Source organism: Geotrypetes seraphini, chromosome 3 (assembly GCF_902459505.1).
Source record: "Geotrypetes seraphini chromosome 3, aGeoSer1.1, whole genome shotgun sequence".
In the NCBI taxonomy this organism is placed as follows: Eukaryota; Metazoa; Chordata; class Amphibia; order Gymnophiona; family Dermophiidae; genus Geotrypetes; species Geotrypetes seraphini.
In genome coordinates, this window is record NC_047086.1 from 293975934 (window position 1) to 293993679 (window position 17746).

Genomic DNA, 17746 nt, shown 5'->3' on the forward strand with positions numbered 1-17746 from the left:
ACAAGAATAAAGATTATTGAGGTTGAAAAGTTGATGGCGAAAGCTAGAAGGATGCTAGAGTATATAGGGAGAGGTATGGCCAGTAGGAAAAAGGAGGTATTGATGTCCCTGTATAAATTCTGATGAGATCTCATTTAGAATATTGTGTCCAATTCTGGAGACCTTCAAAAAGGTATAATCAGCATGGAGTCAGTCCAGAGGAAGGCTACTAAAATGGTTGTTTTCTTCATCATAAAGCATATGGGGAAAGACTTAATTATCTCAATATGTATACTTTGGAGGAAAGCGGGACAGGTGAGATATGATGGAAATGTTTAAATATCTACGTGGCATAAATAAATATGCATGAGACGATTCTTTGAAAGGAAGCTGCGGAATGAGAGGGCATAATAAGATGAAGCTAAGAGGTGAAAGATAGGCTCAGGAGTAATCTAAGGAAATATTTTTTTATGTAGAGGGTGGTAGATTCATGGAATAGTCTCCTGGTAGAGATGGTGGAGACAAAGATCGTGTCTGAATTCAAGAAAGCATGGGACAGACAGTGAGATCTCTTAGAGAGAGGAGAAGATAGTGGATGCTGTGGATGGGCAGATTGGATAGGCCATTTGGGTATTTGTGGCCTCCTGAAGTAGTAGTCGTGAAACACAGTCCTCGTTGAGGGCCCTACAAAGATAAAGTTGATTCACTTTTGATACATAAGCAGTGTTTTGGATGATGATGAGTTTTATATAAAAAAATGCAGTGACTTTCAACTGTGCTGTGATTAAAAGTGTACATAGAGACTGATTGGGGGTGTCCTACCTGTGATCATTTCAATCGATTATGAGCACAAAATTTTTTACTTTTCTGCTGTATGCTGAGCATTTGAGACCTGAATGTATACAACTTCTTCTCCTGAAAATGCTTGTGGCGAAATGGGGTTCTCCTGTTGGGATTTAAGAGAGGTCCTCATTTTTGGCAGCCAGATTGAAGAAGCACTAAGATAAGTGGCAGTTTACTTTTGCTAAAAGTTTTTTTTTCTGTGCTGTTTTTCTATGCTTCTACGTGTGATCTACTCTAATTTGAATTTGTCTCTACATTTCCTATGGTTGGCGAGGTGTAACTCAACACAAATAAGAAAATACGAAACAGATCCTACAGGGTACACAAAAAGGACAACTTCTCCTACAGCTGGGTGAACTCCTGCGGTGTACCACAAGGCTCCCCCTTATCCCCCACCCTGTTCAATATCTACCTCGCCTCCCTCAGTAACCTCCTTCACAAACTTAAGCTAAAATTCTTCATCTATGCAGATGACATCACAATTGTCATCCCTCTAACCAGTCTATCCCAGGATCTTCTCAACTACATAACTAGCATACTCAGCCAGATAGAACTCTGGATGCTCTCCTTCAAACTAAAGCTCAACCCAGACAAAACAAAATTCTTTCTAGCCACCCCCAAAGACAAAATCAAAGACACCACAATCCAGGTGAAAGGATTGGTTTTCCCACTCGAACAAACATTAAAAATACTAGGAGTCACGCTTGACAAACATCTATCCCTAGAAAACCACACCGACCTCATTGTCAAGAAAGGCCTTTCAGCACTCTGGAAACTCCGTACCATAAAGAAATATTTCGATGACACTGCATTTCGACTATTAGTTCAATCCTCTATCCTCAGCATACTGGATTACTGCAATATCATTTACCTAAGCTCCACAAAGAAAATCACCAGAAGACTAAAACTGATTCAAAACACAGCTGTCCGCCTCATTTTCGGCCTGAACAAATGGGAACACATCACCCCCTTCTACCACCAACTGCACTGGCTACCCTTCGATTCCCGAGTCCTCTTCAAGTTCGCCTGCATCTGTTACAAGACAGTATTTGGTCTCTCACCAAAATACCTCTCCCCACATTTCAATATGTATTGCACCAACAAGAAATCCCGCAGAATCCAGTTGTTTACCTTCCCCTCCATAAAATCATGCCAGCTCAAAAGATTCATCGACAAAACTTTCGCCTTCCAGGCGGCCAAGCTGAACCCTTGGCTAGCCCAAATGATGCTAGAGGCCCCGACCTACCTAGACTTCAGAAAACTTCTCAAAACACACCTCTTCCGCGAACAAGACCCTTAGTCCTTACTCCCCGCATACACTCCAACCCCCCCCACCCCCACCTCCCTCTCTCCCCCCTCTTCTGATTTCCCACTCCCTCCATTTTATCCTCTAACCCAACTACGATAAACCTGTGACTCCTTCCGCGCTACCTGCAATTCCGATAAAATTTTTGTAAATCCGGGTTCAGACCGGATCCTAATGTAACGAATGTAAACCGCCTAGAACTCTCTGGGTATGGCGGGATATAAGAACCTAATAATAATAATAATAATAATAATAATAATAATTTTGGTCCATGATAGTTATGGGATTGTCTGTTTTATGTTTATAAGAATAGGAGCACTCCCCAGTCATTGATTGACTTAACTGAGGCCTTTTTCTCCACCAGTTTTTGATTTTTTCCAGTATTGTGTGTGTGTTCCCAGCCTCTCCCCAGAAGAGAGTAGACTTCATTTTGACACAAAATTTTTTAGAAATTATATAAACCTTGCTTGATATATAAAGCAGTAAGTGGTCTCACAATTTTTTTTATAGTGGCCACATTTCACAGAAAATGAAATGATTGAAAAAGGCTTAATTTATAGCTGAGCTAAAAATGGGCTTAGAGCGCAGGAAAGTCCTGTGTTAGGATGCACTAAGCCCATTTTCTAGTTTGGTTTAATAAAAGGGCCTTTTAATTTGTTTTGCTGCTGTTTCTTTGTTTAAATTTACATACTAATATTATTACACAGGCAGTGCTTTTCCATTTGCATTTTTCAGGCAAGTCTGGAGTTATTTCTCTTCTCTCCTTATGATGTAGACTCTGTGGGTGGTTTCAGAGCCTAGTTTTGCAACTCTGACCCAATTCAGCTCTGGTTTTTTATTTTATTATACTCTATATACCGGTACTACAGAAACAACATTCAAGCTGATTCAGGGAATATTTCATACTCTGTGCTATAGACCATTAAATCTGCATATTTCTTTCATAGCTCTGAGTTTTTCAGAAGAGATATGTTCAAATGAAACTTAATGAGGTCTGTTATGTTCTCACCAGGACAATCCATTGATAGATCCACTGATTAGCTGTTCTGTTTGCTATCAATCTCAGTTTCATCCAGTTGCCCGTCTTGGAAAACAGGTATATATTTACAGTGTTGGTAAGGTGAATCAGTTGTTCTTCTAACAGCAATGGTAAAGTCTGTATTAATCTTTTAGGTGCTTGACTGTATGAGCAGCATTAATAGGTGGACTCATCTTTCTGTACCTTCCCTGGAGCAGATGCAGGAATTGAAAGGGTGAGTTTAAATCCAGTGTCTTATGAGAAAGTTTAATAAGAAATTGTCTGGTTGAATAGAGAGGGTAGACAACCTAGGGCAATTGATAAATTTCTGCTTGTTTAGTCTCCATGTTAAATAATTCTCAATCCCTGTCCCTCCCCATCCTCCTTTTATAGGATTTACATCTCTTGCTCTCCTTCTCCTTGCCTCTAGTATTTCTTTTTGACCTCCTATTTCATTGAGTTATTAGAAACATAGAAATATGATGGCAGATAAAGGCCAAATGGTTCATTCAGTCTATCCATCCGCAGCATTCACTATCTCCTCCTCTCCCAAAGAGATCGCACATGCCTGTTCCACACTTTCTTGAATTCAGATAGTTTTTGTCTCCACCACCTCTACAGGAAGACTATTCAATGCATCTGCCACCCTTTCTATAAAAAAGTATTTTCCTAGATTCCTCTTAACTTCATCTTATGCCCTTTCATTCCAGAGTTTTCCTTCATTTGCAAAAGGCTCACCTCCTGTACATTAATAGCACAGAGATATTTAAATATCTCCATGTGACCCTGGACAAGTCACTTAATCCTCCACTGCCCATGTACAGTACATTAGATAGATTGTGAGCCCAAGGTGACAGATAGGTAAAATGCTTGAAGTACCTGCATGTAAACCATTTTGAGTGTGTTTGTAAAACTACAAAAAGGCGGTATACAAGTCCCAATCCCTTTCCCTTTTCTTTATGACCAAATACCACTAACCAATTTTGTAGCAATTTTGGATTGACTCCATCCTATTTGTCTTTTTGAAGTTGCGGTCTCCAGAATTCCACACTATATTCCAAATGGGGCCTCAACAAAGACTTATCCAACAGCACTTTCACCTCCTTTTTCCTATTAGCCATTCAGCACTCATAGTGTGGCAGTATATTAAGCCGTTGCAAATAAATAAACATATTAATTTTAACAACAGTGAAACTAAAGTAGATAGAATAGAATTGCTAATCAATGCGATGGATGTGCTTGTTTTTCAGTGAAAATTAACTCAAAATGAGGCTCAATAGTCGACAAGCAAACACACATTTCATCATCAATCATCTGCAGTCGTTCTTTTTTTTTTTTAATTTAATTTGTTAGAGCTGAAAATCCAAGGTCGCAAAGATAAGATCCAAATAGTAAGAAAACCTTGATTGCTTTGTTGCTCAAGTTAGGATAGGTACTGCATAAAAAATAAAAATAAAATTACTTTCCGTTAGTTTTCAAGGACCAATCACATCAAAGAATGATGCTTGTCTGGGCAGTTGTATCCTTACACATACAGACACTCATAACATTGACTGACTCTTGTGTATGTGACGTACATATCATCTACAGTCGATACTACTTAAGTGCACACCCTGTGGACTGGATTGCCACGTGCAAATAAACTGCAAAATAATGTATATTGTAGGGAAAAGGTGTCCGTGTTTTTAAGATTAGCTTCTGTTTTGGCTATGTTGTGTTGAAAGAAAAACTTTGAAAGTATTAGGTTAGGGGAAAAGGAGCTGGGTCTGCAATGCAAAGGCCAGCTACTTTGCTAACTACAGTTCAAGCTAGTGTGGCACTTAAGACCTGGTTTGGAGTGTAACCTATGGCAAATCAAGATATCTCTACATAGTAACATAGTAGATGGAGCCATAACTGCTGGTAAAAAAGGAGAATGGGGATACTAGTTAGAATTCAGCATAAAATATGCCAGGATAAGTAGCATCCTCTTGGGGAATGTTCAAGGGAAGCTAGAATAATATAAAGGCTTTTTGTGCTGGTATATTTGAGTTAAAGAATATAACTCTAAAGCTGTGAGGGCAGATACTTTTGTGATGATGTAAGAAAACTGTATGCTAAAGAAGAGAGACCCCAAGGCTATGCAAAGGGGGTGCTTTATTTTGGATATGTATGTTGCAATAAAAAAAAAAACCTCTATATTTCTGTAGTGCCTGGTAGACCAGTACAGTTCTTTACTGATGGGTAATAGCTCATCATGCCCAGCAGGTGGAGACTGAGACCAAACTTTGGTATAGTACATAATAGCTGTCCTCCCTATATACCTCAGTCTTCTCTCAGTTTCAGCATGTGTTATATAATTTGCGGATGACACTAAACTCTGTAGCAGGGTTAGAACTGCGGAAGAATGCGAGGACCTACAAAGGGACCTGAACAAACTGGAGGAGTGGGTGAATAAATGGCAGATGAACTTCAATGTAGGGAAATGCAAGGTCATGCATATAGGGAAAAAGAACCCGATGTTCAGCTACCAAATGGGGGGATTAGTAGTACTAGAGGGAAGTAACCTTGAAAGAAACTTGGGTGTACTGGTGGACACAACAATGAAGTCAACGGCACAATGCGCAGCAGCCTCGAAGAAGGCAAACAGAATGCTGGGTATTATTAAGAAGGGTATTACAACCAGAACGAAGGAAGTCATCATGCCGCTATACCGCGCGATGGTACGGCCACATCTGGAGTACTGTGTCCAATATTGGTTGCCGTACCTAAAGAAGGATATGGAGATACTTGAGAGGGTTCAGAGAAGAGCGACAAGAATGATAAAAGGTATGGAAAACTTTTCATATGCAGAGAGGTTAGAAAGGCTGGGGCTCTTCACCCTGGAGAAGCAAAGACTCAGAGGAGACATGATAGAGACTTACAAGATCATGAAGGGCATAGAGAAGGTAGAAAGGGACAGATTCTTCAGCCTATTGGGAACTACAAAAACAAGGGGGCACTCGGAGAAGTTGAAAGGGGACAGGTTTAGAACCAATGCTAGGAAATTTTTCTTCACTCAGAGGGTGGTGGACACCTGGAATGCGCTTCCGGAGGATGTGATAGGACAGAGTACATTAAGGGGATTCAAAGAAGGATTGGACAAGTTCCTGAAGGATACGGGGATTGAGGGATATAGATAGAGGTAGAGATAGGACCATGAAAGGGTATATATAGAAGAAAAATGGGGATTAAAGGGTTTTAGACATAGGATCAATTACAGGTCACAGACCTGATGGGCCGCTGCGGGAGCGGACTGCTGGGCGCGATGGACCCCAGGTCAGACCCGGCAGAGGCAACTTCTTATGTTCTTATGTGTAATACACGTAAAATATCAGTGCCATTTTAAAAAAAACAACAGGCAGACCAGTTGGTAACACAGTTACCAACAGGTCTGCAGCAGTTGGGTTTTAGGATAGTAAAACACGATTCAAAATAGCCAAGCAATTGTTAGTGAATCAATCGCTTAGCTATTTTACATGGAGTTTTACTAATTTGCATGGGTAGATCGGATCAGAGATTCATCGGACAGTAGTTTAGTGAATCAGGTCGGGGAACAGGAACGATCGCAAAACCAGTAAAGCTGGTTTTGCAACCATCGTTAAAGGATCGGTAAGTTTAGTTAATATAGGCTTCTATCTTTTATAGGTTATCCAGTGTGGGTTAATTATGTCCATGAGAAAGGCAGCCATACTCGCCATCATAATTAAAAATTAGGGCACTTATTGTTGGTTGTATTTTCTCATCAAATAGTTTGGGTTTGGTTTTCTAACAAGTAGTTGATTTACTCTGCACACCCATGGAGAAAGCAAATTTACTCTAATGTAACAGATTTTCTGTAAGAGTAGGATCAATCAGCTATACAATTCTACCATGCAGGAGTTGGGGTCTTTACGCTTTTATATCCTATTGAAGAGTAGCATGCAGGAAATTCTATGCTTGCTCAGAAAGATTTCTGGATCTTTCTCATTTCTGAGAGCGCTGTTCCATGCTGATGCCTCAGATGACATCACCCATTTTATGTGGCTGATTTTATCCTGCTGTCATGGAGAAAAACCTCAGGTAAGAAAATTTGCCTTCTCCTCTTTTTCCAAATGCTGAAAGTAATACAATGATTATATTTCTTTATTAAAGGTCAACAGGAGTTGTAGCATCTGGTGCTAGCATCCCTGAAGCTTTGGAGGTCCTGTCTCTATTAAAGCACCGCATGCCTCCAGATTACTGCTTTCAGGAGGATATAGGACATATTTTTCTAACAGATAGGTATGTGTTTGAATAGATATTATGAATGAAGGAGATAAATTAACATTGTGTCTATACTAGAACACATAGTAGGTAATTTTATAAACTATTTTTGTGCTGAAAACTCTTATGCCATAAAAGGGTTTTTATAAAATTACCTCACACTTAAAAGCATTCATGGTATAATTAGATGCATATTTGTAAATGAATGTATAGTACGTATGTTCAGAAAAGGTATTTGAGCAGATTGTGAGTGGAGTTGTGATTTATGCACGTATGTAAAATATCTGTGTATGTTTGTTCCTAAGTAGGTATACCCCCTCATTCTGTAGCAAGTCGCCTAAAGTTGGATGCTAGTTGCACATGTAAGTTATAGAATATGACTACTTCACCACCTGGCTGGAGCATAGAAAACAGAGAGTGGGGGTAAATAGACAATACTCGGACTGGAAGAGCGTCACCAGAAGAGTGCCGTAGGGCTCGGTGCTTGGACCCGTGCTCTTCAACATCTTTATAAACGATCTGGACGTTGGTATGATGAGTGAGGTGATTAATTTTGCAGACAATATGAAGTTATTCAGAGTAGTGAAGACACGGGGATTGCGAAGATCTGCAACGTGACATAATCAAGCTCAAGAAATGGGCATCGACATGGCAAATGAGGTTCAACGTGTATAAGTGTAAAGTGATGCATGTCAGTAACAAAAATCTCATGCATGAATACAGGATGTCTGGGGCGGTACTTGGAGAGACCTTCCAGGAAAGAGACTTGGGAGTTCTGATGGACAAGCCGATGAAGCCATACACGCAATGCATGGTGGCGGCGAAAAGGGAGAACAAAATGCTAGGAATGATAAAGTGGATCACGAACATATCGTAGAAGGTTATCATGCCGCTGTACCAGGTCATGGTGCGCCCTCACCTGGAGTACTGCGTCCAGCACTGGTTGCCATACATGAAGAAGGACATGGTACTACTCAAAAGGGTCCAGAGAAGAGTGACTAAAATGGTTAAGGGGCTGGAGGAAATGCTGGAGTGAGAGACTGGAGAAACTGGGCCTCTTCTCCCTTAAAAAGAGGAGAGGGGACATGATCGAAACATTCAAAATACTGAAGGGACTAGACTTAGCAGATAAAGACAGATTGTTCACCCTCTCCAAGGTAGGGAGAACGAGAGGGCACTCTCTGAAGTTAAAAGGGGATAGATTCCATAGAAATGTAAGGAAGTTCTTCTTCACTCAGAGAGTGTTGGAAAACTGGAACGCTCTTCCGGAGGCTGTTATAGGGGAAAACACTCTCCAGGGATTCAAGACAAAGTTAGACAAGTTCCTGCTGAACCGGAACGTATGCAGGTAGGGCTGGTCTCAGGGTACTGTCCTTTGACCTAGGGGCTGTCGCGGGAGTGGACTGCTGGGCACGATGGACCACTGATCTGACCCAGCAGCTGCAATTCTTATGTTCTTTTTCCATCCTCTTGTAGTGAGGGGAGGGGTGGTCAGCATCTTCCTTCTTACATTATAGGCATTTGTCATCCCAGAGGAATGAAGAATACTCTTCCTTCTTTCTCTCACTATCGCTGCAGGGGGAGCAGGAATCTTGACCCTTCCCCTTGACCCATAGCTAGGAAGAGCTGAAGCCTTTGTGCTACCTGCTTTTGTGTGAGGATAGGAAAAGAAAAGGTGACAGATGGAGACAAGCCGAAGAGAAATAGGGAGAGGTAGAAAAAAATGGGAAAAAACAGGCAAAGGGTAGAAAACAGATCCAAAGGACTGGAGATGGACGCTAGGTGAAAGTTTTTAGGATGTTTTTTACGGTCTTATTAAACAGTGTTGTATAGTAACTAAGTAAATGTAACTAATTAATGCATTTAAGTAAAAGTTTTGTTATTTTAACTTGTAAAGAAGTAAAAGATGACATTAGTTACTTTTACTGAACTAATAATTTCACCAATTTTTACTACTTTTACCTACTTACATCTGATGCTTGTAGTTAAAAGTTCAAGCAGAAGTAAGGTGTAAGTGATGATTCTTCAGTAAACCAAATGAAACAGGAAAACCTGGAACAGGAGTTTGCTGATGCAAACCTTGTCATGCAAACAGTGGATCATTTCATCTTAAATATTTCTGTTCAGTGAATATAGCCTATAAAAACAGTAAAGTTGCCTCTGTTTGTTGAACTGGTTACTGGTCTCTAGCCAAATAGAACAGTGATGAGTTGGGTCACTTTGAAGCTAATAGCAATTCTTGGTGAACAGATATGTCTCTATCACAACATATTTCTGGTCATCTGATGGATACGAATTAGCGATTGAAAAATGTGGTCAGCCTAAAAGAATTAAACAAGGTTTGAAGTTTGTTTAGGGAATAAATGGGGATTGTGACAGGATTAAAGACCATGTAAGCCTTTTGCTGTATTTTGTAAATGATTTTTACCCTCAACCTACAAATCAGTATCCCAGCTGCTTTTTAAAATTAGCTTCTTTTTAGTCCTGCTTTCCTGTCCTCTTTAGTCATCAGCATCTCTCAACAAACCTGTTAACAAGTTTATATTTAAACCAGAACACACATCCGTTTCTGATCCAAGTATGGGATATGTGAATGTACTCTCTCAAACATTTTTTGTAGATCACTTAAGATAATTTAATTTTGAATGTACAGTATATGAAAAATGAGCAAATGGAAAGCACGTATTGTTGAAGCCTTGACAATTTGCGCCACTGCTCATAATTTTAACTTTATTTTGCTCAGTTATTAGAATTATAATTATTTTGTGGACCTCCCTTATATTTGCAGGTGGTTATCACTACTGACTAACTTATGCACCATACCCATGCTCACACTGTATTGCCCACGACCTGTCCTTGAAGCTGTAGCTGTGCTCCGGAAAATAACAGCACAGTGCCACCTAGTGTCTGAGCAAATCATTGTAAGTGCAGAGCTTAGATACCAACAGTGGGTGGACAAAGCACTGCGCTCCCGCCAGAGGTATAACTACATACGAATGCTGAAGAGGTTTGTACAGTAGAGCACCACTGTTATAATTGGATAGAGGAAGAGTTTTCATACAATAAAGGATAGCTTTGTTTGCTACAAATGAAAGGGGTCATCCTTTGAAGTAAAGTGGAGCTAAGTTCCCCTATCATTGAAAGAATTAACCTGCCACAATCCGGTTATTAAATTTTATTATATACAGTTAATCTCAAAATATGCTAGCCATCCCTTTTTCTCTCCTGCCAAACAGGAATTGCTTCCTTTCCACACACTTTCCCACAGTACAGATCGGCATGCTACCTTTGAGAGATGCAGGGATTTTGTCCTCACTATAAGCTTATGGGGTGTTATGAAGTAACACGTTTTAAATGAATAATTCAAACATTCTACATTAAAATGATACCAGGGAACTCAGTCCCAAACCAGAAACACAATTTTGCTGAAATAGTTTGTGCTATTTTGCCTGTTATATTTTGTTTGTAAAATTGTGATTTTGTTATGAATGAACATATTTCCATTACCTAATGTTCTTCCCATCCTGTCCCCACCTTCCTCTTGCTTTAATTTCTGCACAAGTCTCTTAAGATTACTGTTCTATGTAGTTAGCTGTTCTCCACTAAAGCAGCAAGATTTCATTGCTATGATTCTCCCACTTTTCCACTGTGAATTGCTTCATTCCAGTGCTGACAGAGGGACTTTACTACCCTCCTGCCTGTGAATATACTGCTGCCCTGAAATTGCAAGTCCTGGTTCTGGAGATTTGTACAGGAGGTTATATCTTCTTGTTGAGAAACCTCTGGTGGGGAAAAGCCCAGCTCAAGGGGGAGAGAGACCTATTATACACCAAGGAGAAAGGGAGCATGGTGATTTGTGCTGTAGAGACCTATTACACACCAAGGAGAAACGGAGTGCGGTGATATGCACTGTGGAAGGGGGTGAAAGATTTCAGGAACTCCCTTTTATACTTAGGAAGGGTATGTTATTTGGGAGGGGACCACTGTGGGAAGAGGTTATAACCCAATTCATCTGGCCCAGAGACAAACAACTAGTTAACATGGGTTTCAGGCAACTGCTAACGTGGACATGTGGAAGATAATTTTATATAAAGCAACTACCGTGTTTCCCCGAAAATAAAACAGTGTCTTATATTAATTTTGGGCCCAAAAACACACTAGGTCTTATTTTTGAGGTATGTCTTATTTTTTTCATGTATAATGATCATCTCTCCCTTCCTCTGTTCTCCAATTCTTCCTCTTTCCTTTCTCTCCCCCACATGTGCAGCATCTTCTCTCCCTTCCTCTCCACCCCAATTCTTCCTCTTTCCTTTCTCTCCCCCACATGTGCAGCATCTTTCCTCCCCTCTCACCCATCCCCTTGTGCCTTCTCTCCACAGAATCTTTCTATCCCTTCCTCCCATCTCCCTGTGCAGCATAACCCTTGCCCAGCTTCTATCCCTCTCTTCCGTTCAGCTGCAGCAGAACCCTTGAGCAGTCCCCTCCCACCGCCGCCACACAGTAGAACCCCTGATGACCGTCCCATCCTTCCATCTCTCCCATCCAAACCCTGCCGACTGCAAGACCTACTATCTCCCTCCACAGAGCAGTTTCAGCAGCACTCTAAACAGGCTGCTTCGCAGCCTTCTTCCGCTGGGGCCTTCCGTGTGCCGCGTTGCTGATGACATCATCAGTGATGCAGCAGAGGGAATGCCTCAGTAGGAGAAGGCTGCAAAACAGCATGTTTAGAGTGCTCTTCTGTGGAGGGAGGTAGTAGGTCTCACGGTTGGAGGGTCAGTGGGGTTCAGACAGGAGGGAGAGATGGAAAGATGGGAGAGTCAGTGGGGGTTTGGCTGCGCAGCGGGGGCAGAGGGAAATGCTTCTGCTGGCAAATCCAGGGACTAAGGCTTATTTTTGGGGTAGGGCTTATATTAAGACCTACCTCAAGCATCATGCTAGGGCTTATTTTCAGGGTAAGTCTTATTTTGGGGGAAACACGGTAGTGTGTATTTTATTCTTTACATTTCCTACTGAAGGTGTGGCACACATTTATAACAATATAGAAGAACCAGCCTCAAAAACTCAACAAGCATAGAGAGCAAGACAACTGCCTAAATGAACTATGCTTTTCTGGAGCACAGAAAACTCTTACTGGCTGGTGTTGCCAGAAAAAACAAACTACTTAAATAATGCTTCCAGGTTTTGTTTTGTTTTTTGTTTTGTTTTGTTTTGTTTTTAGAGCACCCTGTTTTTTTCCTACAAGAAAGTAGGTTTTTAGTTGTGCTCTTTTTTTTCTGGCAACATCAGCCAGTGCTCCAGAAAAGCATAATTCATTTAGGCAGTTGTCCTGCTCTCTATGCTTGTTGAGTCTTTGAGGCTGATTCTTCTATATTGTTATAAATGTGTGTCACACATTCAGCAGGAAATGAAAAGAATAAAATACCACACTAGTTGCTTTATATAATTGCTAAATTTAAGTGTGTTCCCTCATTTTATGTGGTTATTTGTAAGATAATTTTATAACAGGTTGCCAGGTTGAGAGACCTTTAGGGGCTTGTTTTTCTCATCAAAATGTCCAAGTGCTGATTTGTAAAACTAGGTGTCTTGCAGGATGTTTGCCGTCCAGGATGTCTAAATTTTAAAGGGGTGTGTAAGAGGCATGTTTTGGGCAGGCTTAGACTGGGGACATCTTGCAGGGATAATTTAACCTTTTTGCAAGATGTATAGATGGAACTTACTACTGGAGGTAAGTAAGCCTGACCCCCTCACAGTTCCCCAGTGGTCACTGACCCCTTCCTACCCCCCAAATTTCTGAATAAAACAGTTTATATGGTACCTGTCTCTAGAACAGTAGCACCTGGTATGGGAAAGCCTAGTAGAGTAGCATACAGGTGTCTTAAATAACCTGGTGGGTGGGCTAGTGAACCATAGAGAGGAGGACCCAGGCACATAAGCCACTCTAACCACTACATTTATGGTGGAAAGTGTGAGCCCATCAAAATAATATTATACTGTCATATATTTGCCACCTGCAGCCATAAGGGCTATTGGAGTGGTAGACAAGTGTGGATAGTAGGTTAGGGGGGGAGTTTGGAGGGCTTACTGTACATTTTAAGGGGTTTATGGTGAGATCTACATCTGGCATGCCTTATGTGACGTTCATAGCAGTGCCCTCTAAAATGCCCCACTGCTTTGTTGGTATGTCTCTGTGGCCAATCCATTGGTTGAAAATGGCGAATAAAGTTAATTATCCTAGGGGTGGATGTCCTGATGGCCAAGAAATCCAAATAGGCAATTTTCTAAAAAAAAATATTTTTAATGTCTAGCAGTTTTGCTGGTTTCAAAAATGGCTGTTTCTCCACCCCCGTCTTTGGACATCTTGTGGGAAATGTCCAAGGTCAGACTTAGACATCCTATTGAAAATGCCCCTCCATGTGTGACTATTTTGAGACTATTTTATAAAGACACAGAGACTAAAATTCGGCTAATATACAGATTCTATAACATGCAGCTAATGCCAGATTCTATAAATAGCACCTAGGTGAGGTGCAGCTAGGCACCCTAATCGTGTATGTCTAACCTAAATTTGCGTGTAACTTAATTTTTTTAAAATTGGTTAAATGGCATGGTAATTGACCATGCCATTAAAAAATTATTAAAATATATTTTAATTGGTAAATAGAGTTGCGTGCGGATATCCACATGGAGTCTAGCAATGCCTAAGACGAGGCACCCTCCAATCCCTAACGACACCTACCTGAAAATTTGTCAGCTCCACACTCTTGACCCTGCCATGCCCCCTTTTAGAGTTAACACAACTAATCAGATAGGAATTCTAACGTTTAATCAAAAATATGAGAATTTAAAAAATGATAAATATATGTGAACAAACACACCAATTATATGAAATTAACTAAAGTGCTCAGTTCAAAACACCAATCTCACAGCAGCAGCAGTGTCCTATGAAGGTGTTAATATAAACATCATAGCACCCACCTGCCTACCATGATCTATTATTAACATATTAAATGTCAGCTCAAAAATCATATACAGAAACCATTTCTGCAAAAAAAAAAATGTGATCACACTTATCTGTTTAGCTGTCTTGAAGAAAATCCTTTAGGCAAATGAGATGATGATCCATTACTCAAGTCACTGCTGCCAGACAATCCCCAAGTGCTTAAAACATAGGGCTCCTTTTACTAAGGTGCACTAGCATTTTTAGTGCACGCATGAAATTACCGCGCGGTACGCTTCTAGAATAATGCCAGCTCAATGCTGGCGTTAAGGTCTAGTGCGTGGCAATTTAGCGCACACTATTCTGCGTGTTAAGGTCCTAACACACCTTAGTAAAAGGAGCCTATAGTGGTGTCCCTTTTCTCCAACAAAATAATGAGCCAAATGTGTGAAAAAAAATTTCAAACTATCCACTGCTGGTACTACCTCAACACCGATTGTGTTTTAGAGTTACACATGATTCAGTTTAGGCCAGTGGTCTCAAATACGTGGCCCGCAACCCGCATGCGGCCCCCCCCCCAGGACTATTTTGCAGCCCGTAATCTGTCCTCGCCTAAAGCAGGGGTCTCCAATCTGCTTTCCTTCCCACTGCCCTCCCCCAAGCCACCGCAATCGGGGAACAGGCCAGCGCCCGAGGTCTTACCTCTCCCTGTTTATCTTCCCCAGCTTGGAGCCGACCAATTCTCGCCACCCGACGTCAATTCTAACGTCGGGGAGAAAGTTCCGGGCCAGCCAATTCCGGGTATTGCCAATTGCCAGCCAGTCAATACGTTAGAATTGACGTCGGGTGGCGAGAATTGGTCGGCCCCGCGCTGGGGAAGATAAGCAGGGAGAGTTAAGATCGTGGCGCTGGCCTGTTCCCCGATTGCAGCGGCGGCGGCCTGTTCTCCGATTGTGGCGGTGGCGGCCTGTTCCCCAGTGGTGGTGGCTTGGGGGAGGGCAGGGAGAAATAAAGAAAGAAAGAAAGGGGGACAGGGAGACAGAAAGAAAAAAGGGAGATGGGACGCAGACAGAAAGGGGCATGGAGAGAGAAAGACAGAAAGAAAGGACGGGCATGGAGAAAGAAAGGGGGCACGGAGAGAGAGAAAGACAGACATATAGAAAGAAAGGGGGCATGCATAGAGAGAGAAAGAAAGAAGGGGGAGGGTGAAAGAAATAAAATGTTGGGGGAGGGAAGGAGACAGATGCCAGACCAGGAGAAAGGAAGGAGGGAGAGAGAGAAAGGAAAGAAAGAGATGTCAGACCATGGAAATAGGGACAGAAGAAGAGAGATATAAGGGAAGGTAAGACATGGAAATGTAGATTTTGAAAAGAAAGCAGAAAAATTGAATATTAAGTTAATGCCAAAGATGGATGCAACGTTAAAGAAAAAATACAGGGACTAATATATAAAGGTCCAAGTCAGTAAAGATGATTATGATGAAAAATAAAGACTGACTGCATTGGTAATAAATATCAGCGGTAAGAGGGCTGATGACAACTTAGAAAAACGCTCAGAAAAAGTGAAACTCTGAGGGGGGTGAATACCTCCCCTTGGGCAAGAGTTTACAATCCAATCATTGCATTTGCTGTTTGAAGCATCACTCTCTGACCGCTGGTAAAGCTTAATCAATTCAATAATTTTGGTTGACAAAATTTTTGTTCAAAAATTTTGCCACGTTGAGACCCCTAGAGCCCTTACTACCATAATCCTTACAAGCTTGCACAGATAAGTGTACAGTATCGTTTAAAGAGCAAGAGAGTTCGTGTATGATAGATTTTTGAACAAAAATTTTGTCAACCAAAATTATTGAATTGATTAAGCTTTACCAGCGGTCAGAGAGTGATGCTTCAAACAGCAAATGCAATGATTGGATTGTAAACTCTTGCCCAAGGGGAGGTATTCACCCCCCTCAGAGTTTCACTTTTTCTGAGCGTTTTTCTAAGTTGTCATCAGCCCTCTTACCGCTGATATTTATTACCAATGCAGTCAGTCTTTATTTTTCATCAAAGATGGATGCAAGGCAGAAAATGGAGACGGAGAGAAAACCAGTCAAAGGACAAGAAGACCCTGGAAACATAGTTAAATGCACAGAAAAATAAAGTCACCAGACAACAAAGGTAGGGAAAATGATTTTATTTTCAATATAGTGATTGAAATGTGTCAGTTTTGAGAAAGGAAAGATATTAAACTTTAAATGTGAGGGCTGCAGAAAAAATAGGGTACTTGGAGGGCCGCAGAAATGACAATTTTGCATAAGGTAAAACTCTTTATAGTTTATAAATCTTTCCTTTAACTGTTAAAGGAAAGATTTATAAACTATAAAGAGTTTTACCTCATGCAAAGTTGTCATTTCTTTAATAAGACATTAACTATTTTTTTCTGTGGCCCTCCAAGTACCTACAAATCCAAAATGTGGCCCCACTAAGGGTTTGAGTTTGAGACTACTGGTTTAGGCACTCATTGTTCTAGAATAGTGCATGGCCAGATCTGCACACAAAACATTAGTGACAATTAAGTGCTTGTTAACTCCAATAATTAAATCATTGGAGCTTATTTAGTAATTATTTTGTGTGCAAATCTGGGATCTGCACCTGTTTTTGGGCAACCTTTTATAGTTTTTTGTTCATCCTTTTAAAAAGATCTTGACAAGAAAGGACATGCGAAAGATGTAGCTTTGAGGCAAAAGGAAGGGAAATTGTGAAGATGGAGGCGCTTATGTAATGAAGAAGATCTGATGAAATGTAGCAGTATGTTCTTAAGAGATTGCAGAAACATAACCAAAGAGTAGTGGGCTAAAGGTAGGAAAGAAATTGCAAAATGTGAATCAAAAAAATTAATAAGGATAAAGTTTCTGGAGCCCTTTATTTTTGTTTTAGGATTATAATCCTAAAGTGTTGTAAAGGCTGAGGACTCCTGCTTATATGGGATTTGCTTTGCAAGTGTTACTAAAGTAAAATCCACTGTGTACTAAAACAGATGGACAGTTAATCACCAGCTTTCCTTTACTATATAGACTGGCCCAATGAGAGTGGTAAGATTCTATCCTGTCTGGTGTAGCATCATGATGTCATGCAAGCTGCCATTGCACAATTTGTGTGGCGCAGTGGTTAAAGCTACAGCCTCAGCACCCTGAGGGTTGGTTATGGTTCAAACCCACACTGCTCCTTGTGACCCAGAGCAAGTCATTCAATCCCCCCCTCCCCATTGCCCCAGGTACATTAGATAGTGAGCCCACCGAGACAAGGAAAAATGCTTAAGTATCTGAATAAATTTGTGTAAACCGTTCTGAGCTCCCTTGGGAGAGGAGTTTAGAAAATTGATTGAATAAATGTGGAGAAGTGGCTAGGGAATGCTGACA

At 40.9% G+C, this 17746-nt stretch overlaps 1 protein-coding gene across 7 annotated transcripts in view; it reads left to right on the forward strand.

The window, feature by feature from the left end:
* The window catches only part of ERMARD (ER membrane associated RNA degradation), a 102348-nt gene that overhangs the window by 77158 nt on the left and 7444 nt on the right, over positions 1–17746 (forward strand). For 6 of the 7 annotated variants that reach the window (XM_033937460.1, XM_033937463.1, XM_033937466.1 and 3 more), the window contains 4 exons: positions 3141–3224; positions 3302–3381; positions 7299–7427; positions 10198–10416. In XM_033937460.1, the coding sequence (XP_033793351.1) occupies positions 3141–3224; positions 3302–3381; positions 7299–7427; positions 10198–10416 (512 nt within the window). The remainder of the gene's footprint in view (positions 1–3140; positions 3225–3301; positions 3382–7298; positions 7428–10197; positions 10417–17746) is intronic. The other variant, XM_033937462.1, reaches the window with a different exon arrangement.